Source organism: Mchenga conophoros, linkage group LG2 (genome assembly GCF_057382185.1).
Source record: "Mchenga conophoros isolate Kocher_MC1m ecotype Shallow Benthic linkage group LG2, M_conophoros_male_GT1.1, whole genome shotgun sequence".
NCBI lineage: Eukaryota > Metazoa > Chordata > Actinopteri > Cichliformes > Cichlidae > Mchenga > Mchenga conophoros.
Window position 1 is genome coordinate 28143275 of NC_140527.1, and position 11892 is coordinate 28155166.

General features: G+C 42.0%; 1 protein-coding gene across 2 annotated transcripts; it reads right to left on the minus strand.

Annotated features, from left to right (window-relative positions):
* Positions 1-1225: 1225 nt before the first annotated feature.
* On the minus strand, positions 1226-10317 carry rlim (ring finger protein, LIM domain interacting). 2 transcript variants are annotated; one of them, XM_085291890.1, is made up of 4 exons: positions 10077-10317; positions 8806-9030; positions 4961-5065; positions 1226-4856 (listed from the first exon to the last, which is right to left on the minus strand). In XM_085291890.1, exons 2-4 carry the CDS (start codon positions 8972-8974, stop codon positions 3052-3054), a joined length of 2079 nt encoding a protein of 692 aa, XP_085148016.1. In that variant the 5' UTR covers positions 8975-9030; positions 10077-10317; the 3' UTR covers positions 1226-3051. The 2 variants fall into 2 exon arrangements, with proteins under 2 accessions (XP_085148016.1, XP_085148027.1); XM_085291901.1 differs by lacking the exon at positions 10077-10317 and adding an exon at positions 9626-9940.
* Between the last annotated feature and the right edge of the window lie 1575 nt (positions 10318-11892).

The following is an 11892-nucleotide window of genomic DNA, read 5'->3' on the forward strand; positions in this document are numbered from 1 at the left end:
TCCACCTTTGTAACATATGCAGTATTGAATTTCAAACAAAGGGGTCAGTTTTTTGGTTTGTGATATAGAGCCTGCTGACAGGCAGGCTCATGATCCATCTACTTGTTCTGATCACAGGGTAGTTTAAGGATCTGCTCAGAGGCCCGTTAATAAATGACTGGCAAAGTACAAATAAAGTGCACTTTCTGGCCATTTCATTATGTACACCTGTTCAAGTGCTTGTTAATGCAAATATCTAATCAGGCAATCACATGGCAGCTTTGCAGTGCAGTTAGGCGTATGGATATGGTCAAGATCACATGCTGAAGTTCAAGCCAAGCATCATAATCAGGAAGAAAGGTGTATAAGTGACTTGGAAAGTTGCATTGCTCTTTGTACCAGATGGGCTGATCTGAGTGTTTCTGATAATGGTCTGAAAAAGAGAAAATGTCCAGTGAGTCACAGTTTTCTGGGTGAAAAATACATAGTTAATGTCAGAGGTCAGAGGAGAATGGCTAGGCTGCTTTAGACTGATAAAGCCAATAGGAAGAGGATGAGGAAACTGAGGCTATAAGTCACACAACCTCACCAAAATTGGACAATAGATTTCAAAAATGTTGCCTGGTCTGATAAGTCTCGATTTCTCCTACGATAGTCAAATAGTAGGATGAGAATATGGCATAAATGCCATCAAAGCATGAATCAACAGTTTAACTGCCTCACATCAACAGTTCAGGCTGCTGCTGGTGCTGTAATAGTGTGGGAAATATTTTCTTAACACACTTAGAACCCCTAAGTGCCAACTGAACGTTGTTTCACTTGACCGTGTCCGTCCCTTTATGACCATGATGTACCAATCTTCAGAGGACTGCTTCCAACAGGGTAAGTACCGTGTCACAAAGCTCAGATCATCATAAACTGTTCGCTTTACTCAGATGGCATCCGCAGTCACTAGATCATAATCCAACCGAGCATTTTTTTGGATGTGGAGGAATGGGAGATTTGCATCATGGATGTGCAGCAGCTGAGTCTCACTGTCATGTCAATGACGATGCCAAAATCTCTTGAAAGATGTTTCTAGCACCTTATTGAATCTGTGCCATGAAGATGTAAGGCAGTTCTGGAGTCAAATTGGGGTGGGGGTCCATCAAGGTGTAACTAGTGAAGTGGCCAGTGACTACAGCTGTGGACGTGTTCATTTGATCAGACAGCCCAGTAAGTGTAGAGAATGCATACTGGCAAAGCATTTCATAGCATAACAACTTGTTTAATTCAGCGGTTAGTTTTCATTTAACACCCAGTTAACATACTGCACTGGATGGATCACAGAACAAGGCCAAAACTAAAGCATGGCCTATGAGGGAACATACATTGTTTACATGTTAATGGTATTCAACATCATCTTGCATTCAAACCTTTATGCTCCACACAGGGAAGTAATAGTTGTGGCTAAGACATCAAACAATAAAATAAGAAATGTGACAGGATGGCTTTAAGTGTTGCTTTTTTTTTTCTCCTTTAGCCAGTGTCCCTGTTCATCAACAGTGCTATTAAAACCTACAGAACTTCTAAATAAAATAAATTCAACACATAATGGGTAATAAGTCTTCATTTCCTTACTTTTACAATTGCATGTATTGCACACAGATATGGAGCATTTGCTCGTGAGGCAGGAGGGCACAGTGGTCAAGAAACTTGACTTTCCTATGAAGCAAAACCCAATGAACAATAATGGAGACTTTCCCACCCCAGACTTGGTATCAAACCTTTGGGGTAATAACTTAAGCTGCAACTTAAACATGAAGGTGGACTGACAGGTAAAGAGATCTGTTGTGGCTTGAGCTGAGGAAGCAAGTCTGGATTGCCATTTTATTCAATCTGTGATTATTTCACTCTGCCAAGACCACAATTTATTTCATATTTAATTAATCCAATTGTTAGTAGAAAAAAAAAAAGAATCGAGAAGAACAATAACACTCAAAAGGATCACAACTGTGACATCATTTAGTATTAAAAGTAAATGTCCTTTTGCATCTGTGTCATGCCTGCTAATATTTTAGAGGTGGGGAACTCACAACTTGATACTGACAAAGCCTCCATTACCCATAATGAAAAAGCTTTCATTTTCTCATACGATTACATCTGGCATTACAATAATCAAGAAAGTAACAATACAATATTAATCCAAAACAGACTTTAACTTTTGGAGAAAAACAAAAAACAAAAAAAACAAACAAACAAAAAAAACAAAAACCTAAAAAGTTCAACATTCTGGGTTTTTTTTCCCTCTGCGAGTTTATGGTATATCCCGCTCAAAACCAAACAAAGAAGAAAAAAAAAAGTGTTTTATTTAGGGTGAACAAGAATGGAGAGCACAAGTCACACTGTAAATTGCAAAACACTTTGTCCTCCATCCTTTGGACATCACAATCTGTAAATAATTCTGCTGTATACATTGTTAGCACCTAAACATTTAAAATCAAATTCAGAGAGTAATTGCAGACCATCATGACCCAGATCTTCAAATGAGTTCATTTACAATCCGAAACCAATTCAGTGATACAATGTATGATTCAAAATTATTTTACAAGCTTATTTACAGCTAATACTTTGAACTGGTGTAACTAGCAACTGTACCTATACCCAGCTAATGTTATACAAGGGGCCATTCGGGAGTTGAGAGAACAGATTTGAAGTGCCTGAACTACCTGCAAGTGTGCAGCATTTATAATCAGAGGATTTATTTTTATGAGATATCAGTCTACTTGTGCGCATGGCTTGATGCAACGCAACACTGCACAGCCACTACGGGTTGATAGACAGCATGCATCGCTTGTGCCCCACTTTGGACTGCAATAATAATAAATGTCTAACTAAAAACTAAATATTCTCCATCGTCACTGTAAGGAGCACCCCAAATAAAACCTGTTGTCTGCAATACGATCAAACTCACAAATAGTATGAAGGAAATACATTTCAACAGCAGAAACACGTTTTCTCACAGCCTCTTACAGACTTGGGAGATATTGGATTACTTCGGCTGAGACAAAAGGCCTTCAGTCTGTCAAAGCGTTACACCACACTCTCTCTGTTGGCTGACACTAGGACAGCCCTGCGGCAAATGGGGCATGTGGAGTTTTCGGAGAGCCAGCGGTCTATGCAGTGCACATGGTACTCGTGAGAGCAGGGAAGCTTACGTAGCTTGTTCCCTTCTGCATACTCTGTTATGCACACACTGCAAGTCTTCAAGGCATCACTCTCTCCAAAGTTGCGCATGGAGAGGTTGTCAATCTGTTCTTTGGTCAGCCCCTGGGGCTGGTCTTCATCATCATCATTTAGTAGGAAGAAGTGAGCAAGTCGCAGGAAGGGCAGGGAGCTGGGCTCCTCCAGGCCGATAGGTGGTCTTGGTCGAGCCCTGCCACCAGTGGGAGGCGGACCAGTGGCAAGGCCTTCATCCATATCAGTTTCAACCGTCCTTCCTCTGCCTCCAGCAGCAACCGGTTGCTCGTCAACATCAGCAGCAGGAGCATCGGCAGGTGTAGCATCTGGATTATGGAGGGCTTCTATTTCTGCAGGAGCACTGGCTCCACGGTTTGAATCTGAAGAGTCAGAGTCAGAGTCCATGAGGTAGCCAAGCTCACCAAACCCAGTCATGATCTGCCGTATCATAGACTGGAGAGCCATTGAAGTTGCCTCTCCCAAACCTGCATCGGAGATTCTTCGGATGGGGATGCGAATAGTGCTGACGTAGGTCCTCACACCAGCACGCTCAGAGCGCGAGAAAGTCCTACGAAATCCACCACGTTCACTCTCATACATAAATGTGTTGTTTGAGTTCTGGGAGCGCGAGCGAGTACGACTGGCAATGCTGTCTCTTTGCCGATATTCACCTGGACGCACACGGCGCACCTGAAGGTCAAGCATAATAGTAGGGGGGCGACGCCCTGCTGCGCCCCCTTCGCCCCCAGAGGCTTCTACCTCCTGAGAGGCAACATTGTGGGCCTCTGGAATGGATTCTGCAACTGCCCTAGACTGCTGAGCATCTCCATCAGTGTGGCTTGGTCTTGAAAGAACATGCTGTCGAGTCCGTGAGCTACCCTCCACTTGAGGTACAGGGGGAGCACTGCTGGAAGAACTGGCACTTTGAGAGATGTAAGAATGCCGTGGATTAGGAAGTCCATCAAGTTGATCCAAGTTGAGAGGGGAGCGGCTCCTGGCTAAACGGGCCCGAGTCCTGCGTGGTTCTGGACTTCGGCTGCGGGGTCTCCTTTGCCCTCTGCGTGGAGAAGGACAGAGTGGTGGCTGCACTGGCAGGGGAGAAGGTGAGGTGGGAGATTCACTTACAAGCTCTTGTGAAACAACCTCTTCTAGTTCAGGCTCTGGTTCCACTATGACCGCCAACTCATCTACAACTGGTTCTTCTACCACTTCTGTCTCCATGGGAACTGGTGGTTCAGCATTTGCCACTATTTCTTGACCCTCTGGAGCTTGTTCTGGAGACTGTTCTGGCAATTCTTCTGGAGGTTGCTCTGACCTATCTTCTGGCGATTGCTCTGACGATTCTTCTGGCGATTGCGATTCTTCTGGAGGTTGCTCTGATGATTCTTCTGGAGGTTGCTCTGATGATTCTTCTGGAGGTTGCTCTGATGATTCCTGCTCTCCCTCAATAGCTGCCTGTTGCTCAGCCAGATTGCGGTTCACACTGATTTCTAGACTGAAGCGAAAATCGCCACTGTTCGGGTTGGTCTGGCTCACAGCCCGCCATGACTGATTCCCACGATGACCGGTTCTAGTTGTGTTGCCTGTGCGCCTCACAGTGTTCAGCCAGTCAAGCAGACTATCACCACTGGCAGGATCCTCTGAGCTTTCCGGTTGTTCTGAAAATGAGCAGAATTAGCAAGTGAGAAATCATATTCTGACATAAAAGCAGTCAAAGAATGAGGAAAAAACAAAACAATATATAGAGAAATATCAAACGTACCAACTGGATCTTCTACACTTTCAGTACCAGCGGTGTTATTCTGTTGCTCAGGACCATCTTTGATTTGCTGTAGTCTATTGAATAACTCATCTTGTGTTACCTCGCCTGGAAGAAACATCACAAAATAACATTCTGTTATTAACAAAGAAAAAATAAATAAATCATCAGCAGTCCATCTACTCTTTAAGGGTTAAGTTCGCTTCCTCTTCTCAAGCAGCTGGTAGAAAGTGCCAACTTAACTCCCTACAATAAAAACAAATATTGGATTTAATGCAAGGAAAGAGGGGAAGCTGACAGAAGAACAAGCTACATAGAACTACATATCTTTCAGCTAGCAACCTAAAATAAATACATTAAAAATATATTATTAATAATAATCAGTACATATATTTTGATTGTTCATTTTTCCTTTGATCACAGCAACAGGACAATTGACTATGTGCACGTTAGCATATGCTACTTCCGGTGCGGAAACTCCTGTGGGGAGCTTTGTTTCCGGTGTCCTATTCGCACCTTGTTTACCGGCCAAAACAAGTTAAGCAAATGAACAAATCAAGCGGCCAGCAGCAACCATCCTTCCGGTTGTTGCTGGAGGCAGAGGAAGGACGGTTGAAACTGATATGGATGAAGGCCTTGCCACTGGTCCGCCTCCCACTGGTGGCAGGGCTCGACCAAGACCACCTATCGGCCTGGAGGAGCCCAGCTCCCTGCCCTTCCTGCGACTTGCTCACTTCTTCCTACTAAATGATGATGATGAAGACCAGCCCCAGGGGCTGACCAAAGAAGAGACTCACATTTCTATAGATGTCTTGGGCATTTACCCAATATATCTGTAAATGATGTTCATCGACTTGTCGATATTTTTTCCCTGCGCCTCAGAGCAAAAGAGAAAAGGGATTCAAATGTTATATTTCTCAGCTGTCCCTCGTTTATCGCGGGTGTTATATTCTAAAAATAACCAGCGATGGGTGAAATCAAGCAGCAAGTTTTATTTTTTGACGGTGCAAAACGTTTCGTGGACATCCAGTACTGCACTTCAGAGTCACACTGCTAGCGATCGATGCAGCGATTCTGTACTGTACAGGAGAGACGTCACGGAGGAGATCGTCTGCAGCGATCAGGACGCAGGACGCAATGCGACGTAAAAAAATAAGCATGCAAACTTCCATCCATCCATTCGCTTCCGCTTATCCTTTTCAGGGTCGCGGGGGGCTGGAGCCTATCCCACCTGTCATAGGGTGAGAGGCGGGGTACACCCTGGACAGGTCGCCAGTCTGTCGCAGGGCCAACACACAGGGACAGACAACCATTCGCACTCTCATTCACTCGCACATTCACACCTAGTGGCAATTTGGATTATCCAATTAACCTATCCCCACAAGCTGCATGTCTTTGGACGGTGGGAGGAAGCCGGAGTACCAGAGGGAACCCACGCCATGACTGCAAACTTGCACTAAAAAATCCACGAAACAGCAAGGTGAAAGGTGAACCGCGTTACATCGAGGGAGCACTGTAATTTTGAAGGTAAGTTACAACATACCCTTCGTAAATACTAATGTATAGAAACCCTTACCAGCAATCATTCATTTTTTGTGTGGCTTTTTTTCAGTTTGTTAACATGCTGTCTAGGTGTGTACTTGACTAGCTGATATCAACATAACGGGGAAACATCTGGTTTGACTATTCTTCACCTGTAGTTTGAATGCTGAATATTTGCCTGTTTAAATCATAAGACCAGTCACTATACAGAGATGTGCTTCTGAATGTGGACGATGTGTCTTCTGATTTTGTAATGCAGTTCTGCTTGTGTTGAGTGGTGTAAACAACTGATCATCGAAACTCCTTACACGTCAAAGTTGATCATTAGATTTTTTATGACACAACAGTGGTGAGTGTTCCCACCTTCTGCTCTTTGTAATTTAACGCGATCTTTCCGTTTTTGAGTTTTGGACATGATTTTGGAGAATATTTTCGCAGTAGCGATTGACCGCAAAGTAAAGCAACCGGAAATGTACAACCCCACATCCGGTCTCAAACCAGGAAGTTAGCATTTTCTCGTGCACAGGGTCAACCTCTAGACTTACCAGGGCACGACACTCTCCAGTCATAGCCCTCTCCTTGTAGGGTGCTCCACTACACGCTCCAAACTTACTTTCCCACTCCCACTCTCCTGGGACAGAAATGGATTGGATGTCTTCAATAGTCCATAGGAGGTGAAATTTCAAGGATAGCGGCAAATCCAAAACTAGCCATAGGTACTTAAGCTTAACATTTACTTTAACTTCTACTGACAAGCAGGAGCTATGTAAAGATGGGAGGACAGAGATTAGACCAACAGGTCATAAATTTTTATATCAATAAAACTGGCAGAAGACAGCTAAAATAAGATGAACCAAAAGAGGGGCTTTCGAAAAGGACCATCTTTTTCTCTCATGACAAAGTAGGAGAAAATTACTCAGTGACAGGACAACTGAAAATAGAAACTACATATGATATGTATGATGCGGAAAACCATATTGACATCAGCATATAGTTTAGTGCAGGAAATTCCATTACATCAGATTTTATTTTCAAACCATAATTTGGGGCATCAGACTATTTCACATAGTCTGGTAAAGGCAATAAAATATAACTAGAAAGTTGTACACTTTAAACTGTGTGGTTGATGAATAGCGTTTTATAAGAAATGCCTGTTGACAGTTCGTGTTTTAGTTAACTAATGCTGGGCTTACACTGTGCGATTTTTGGCCGATTTTTGAGTCGTGCGACCGTTTTGGCGATCGGCCCGATTTTGGCCTTCATCGTGCGTCGTGCATCGTGTAGTATACGTGGGGTAACGAGAAGCAATTAACCCCTCACGACCAGCTCCTGATCATTAATCGCTTGGTCGTGAGGATTTCAAACAGGTTTGAAATCCTCGCGACCGTCGTGAGGGTGTCAAAGCAGCTTCTCACACTGCACACGCGCAAACACAAATGTCAGCGAAAAAGACTGCGCAGCACGGCAGTGCAGCGTGTGATCTGGACACAAGCGATGGAGACAACTTGTAGAACTATGGCAAGCTCATCCGAGCCTTTTCGATGTGGCCTCACAAAATTATCACAACCACAACCGTGAAAATAGTTGGATCTAGTGGTGTGCGTGTCTGTGTGAGTGAAAGAGAGAGGGAGAGCGAGCGACAGAATTTCTGTTATAACCTTCGTTTTTATGAACGCACAGTTTGAGCACTCAGGTCGCATCAGAGCATCGGGCCGTATAGTGTGAGCCCCTGCATCGTGACCTACGAACTTCTAACCCCTGCGAGTCAATCGTGCAGTTTGAGCAGAAGCTGAATAACGCGACTAAAAAAATAAAAAAAAAAAATAAATAAAAAAAATAGCATTAGAGGTAAAGCTACTATTAAAAAAACCAAAAAAAAAAAAACCCCCAAAACAAAACACATTCCAACTACAATTACTACAAAAGATTGTTCAAAGATAAACTAACTCTACTTTCCACAAACGGCCAAGAGATTTATCCACCAAGAAATCTGGGTTTGAAAACAAAAAACAAAAAGAAAGCCTGTATGTGAAAAATACTGCACTGTGAGTGTGATCTTCAATGCTTACTGCTCAATCAAGGTGCCTTGTGTGTGAAATTATTTAACTTTCTTCATATCAATAGCATATTCCTACCTTCCTCCCAGTTAAACAGCTGAAAACTTTTAAAGAGAGGTGCGAGTTCAGCAGAGAACATAGAAAGGGAGCGCAGAAAAGAAAAAGTACTCTTTACTTGTGTAAATCATTAATACTTTAATTGGGAGGTTTTAACAAGACTAAAGAATAGACAGGTTAAAGATTTACTACCTGGAGTGCCCAAAAGGTTGTTGTCTCTCATGAGACGGTAGTCTTCATCACTGAGATTGTTGACGAACTGGTAAAAGGCCTCCTCCCTGTCCAGGCGGTCCAGCTGCCTCCTGCGCTGTGACTCTGGCAGTTCACTGCCATTCTGTTCCACGCTGTCAGACCCCTCCATTGGTTCAGAAGGGAGGGCGGACTAGAGATGATCCAATATTCAGCAAGATCCAGTTGCTTCAGAAAAAAGTAAACAAAGGATTAGGTGCTGATCTAAAAGACATGAGCATGCCCTCCTGCAACTGGGATTCATTACCAACCACTCATGAAATGTATTATTTGATACATCAAGTATTTTCACAAAGTATAGCAGTTATTGTAGTGATGACAGTTAAGAAGGGAGGCAACTGGGCATCAAAATTAGGCATAACCAGGCACCACGCAGCATCAAATAAGAATAACGACACATTAGCAAATGTTAGCACCGGTAACGTCTTCAAAGCATAACATTGAGCCACACTTGTAAGTTGAGCCCATATCGAAACGCAAAATACGATTTCCTCGAAAATGTCACATGTATTTTAAAGTCGTATAAATAACTCAAATAATATAATGATCTATGTGGCTGTAAGTCGTACGATGAAGCCATATGTTGCTCAAAGTCAAAGTCGAGATAAAAACAAAATGGCATCATCTAGCTTAGCTTACGCTGGCTAGCGACCAATTAGCATGCTACATAGGTGCTAACGCCGGCTACTTCCATCATTTTCAGCCATAAAAGAGGTCCCATCGTGTGTCTAATGACCTGTAAATCAAACAACAAGAAACTCACTGTGTAGTGACTGCAACATCATCCAAACAAGATCATTCAATGACAAAGCAATCCCGGTTATGCTGCGCTAACACTAGTTAGCTTCCACGTCAACTAGCCGAGTTAGAAGCGTTACAAACGTCTTACTCAACATTAGCTTTTAACTTTGTGCTAGTGCTCGCTTTTACATCAGCCCCATGTGAATATATGAGGCAAAACAAAGCTGAAGCTGGAATCGTCTTTTGAACTTGATATTATTCTTGTTTACCGTTACTGGACATTGACTATAAACATCACGGTTTCATTAAAAATGCATTGAACTACCATTAGTATCACCGCAAGCTAACAACGTCAACCAGTGACGTTAATAGCCATAACCTAACCAAAGCGATCCAGCTAAAATTAGCTAGCTAAAGAGAGTAAAGTTAATTAGAACGGATACACCATCTGTCACCAAACCACTAATAATTACCTGCTTGGCGATGTTAACGGCAGCGTTATCGTACAACCCAGCTGCCCTTTTAATATTCGCCCAGAAACGATACACTGTTTAGCTAAGTGCGACTGCCAGATTCCATTTTCTTTCTTGTAGGAAGCCTAAAATGATTTTCCGGAAACGGACGAAACATTTGGGTTTTACCCCGAGTAATTCCTTACAGGCACTGGCAAATGTCTCGCGTTTAGGCGTAGCGATGGAGGTCGGGTGAGACAGGCGCAGCGTTCCTGAGAGACTAAAATCAGGGCGATAAATATTTTTGGATAAAAAAAAAAGACGAACAAGGATGTTTGTTGACAAGGGGGCTCCGCTGGCGAGCTGTAGCGTCGCTGTGCGGTGGCTAATGCAAAATACTAGGTAGAGTTTTGAATTTTTAAATGGCCAGCATAATACAACTGTTTTTTAGGAAAGTTAGAAATTAATACATTAAAACAATGAAGAAAAAAATCTCAGTGTTTTTGCATAAATTCTCAAATGAGATTTAGCTGTTTGGCGGACAAAAGAAATATCTTATTTGAGAATTTACGAAACATTAGTTTCATACAGTATAGTTCGTATTGTTTACATCTTTTACAATTATACGCCCTGTGAATGTTGTACATAAAAACAAGATAGAATGCATTTAATATAATAATAATGTGGGGACTGAATGATGCAAGTTTATAGTTCAAAATTTCAACTGCTGTAACCAAAGACATAAATGCATAAAGTCTTTTGGGATAAATAAAGTATTTTTCATCTCATAGTCTCATCAGCTGAAAGATTTGCTCTACCTACCTTTTGCCAGGAAACTGTCATTTTATCAAACCAGTTAGTTATTATCTTGTAGGGTGACTTCATTATGCCATTACGTTGATGTGGCCTACCATTTAAGACACCACAAAACTACAGTGTCTATAGTTTGATTCTTTGCTTTAAGTAATAGCCATGTCTTCATTTGTTGTGTCTTTGAAGATGTGTTTTGTAATAAATGAAATAAAGCTTTTGTAGAACCACTTCAAATGGCTTCCAACTACAAACAAAAAATGGGTCTAAAAGACAGTCAAAGCATTTAAAGTCCTGAAACAACCCAAGTGAGGAAGTGAGGAAGAAACACCAGAGACTTATATCAGTCCCTGTATATATTTTTAAGGCCAGGAGGGAGCATTATTGCTACAGCATACCAGAAGAAACCCAGTGATGATTGTTTGGTAGTAGTGCTTACAGGTAATTTGTAAACCAGCGTGGGGAAAAATTGCTCACAAACTAACAAGACACAAATTTGTGAAAATTACCTGGAAATACCATCAAGAAAACCCACTGGGCAGCTATTGAAAGCCTCTGAAATGGCTTCAGCTTCATTGTTCTAACACAGAGAATGGATTACCCAGCAGAAGTACTGTGTCATTTTTAATGAACTCCGCACATCAGATTAGCCCGTAAAGCTTTCTACTAAAAGAACTCCCTTTGTTTTACAGCAAATCTGCCAAAATGTATAACAATGTGTTGCGTAATTATTTTGTTTTTTTTGGTTCCCATGATTACACTCAATAAACCTGAACTATGAAAACATGTCAATCCCTTTAAAATGTTGCTTTATAGCTCTATAATTTTCTTTTTTTAAAGATAAAAACAGTTGTCCTAATGACAAAGCTGGCTTATGGCTGTCTATGCAGCATAAGCACATACTGACAAAACAACAAGCATCTCATTTAATAACCACAGGTGTACCTGATCCATTGCATTAGACATTCCATCTTATAATTTGCTCGCTCCCTTATCTGCTACGGGTGACTAAAGAACAAAAACAATG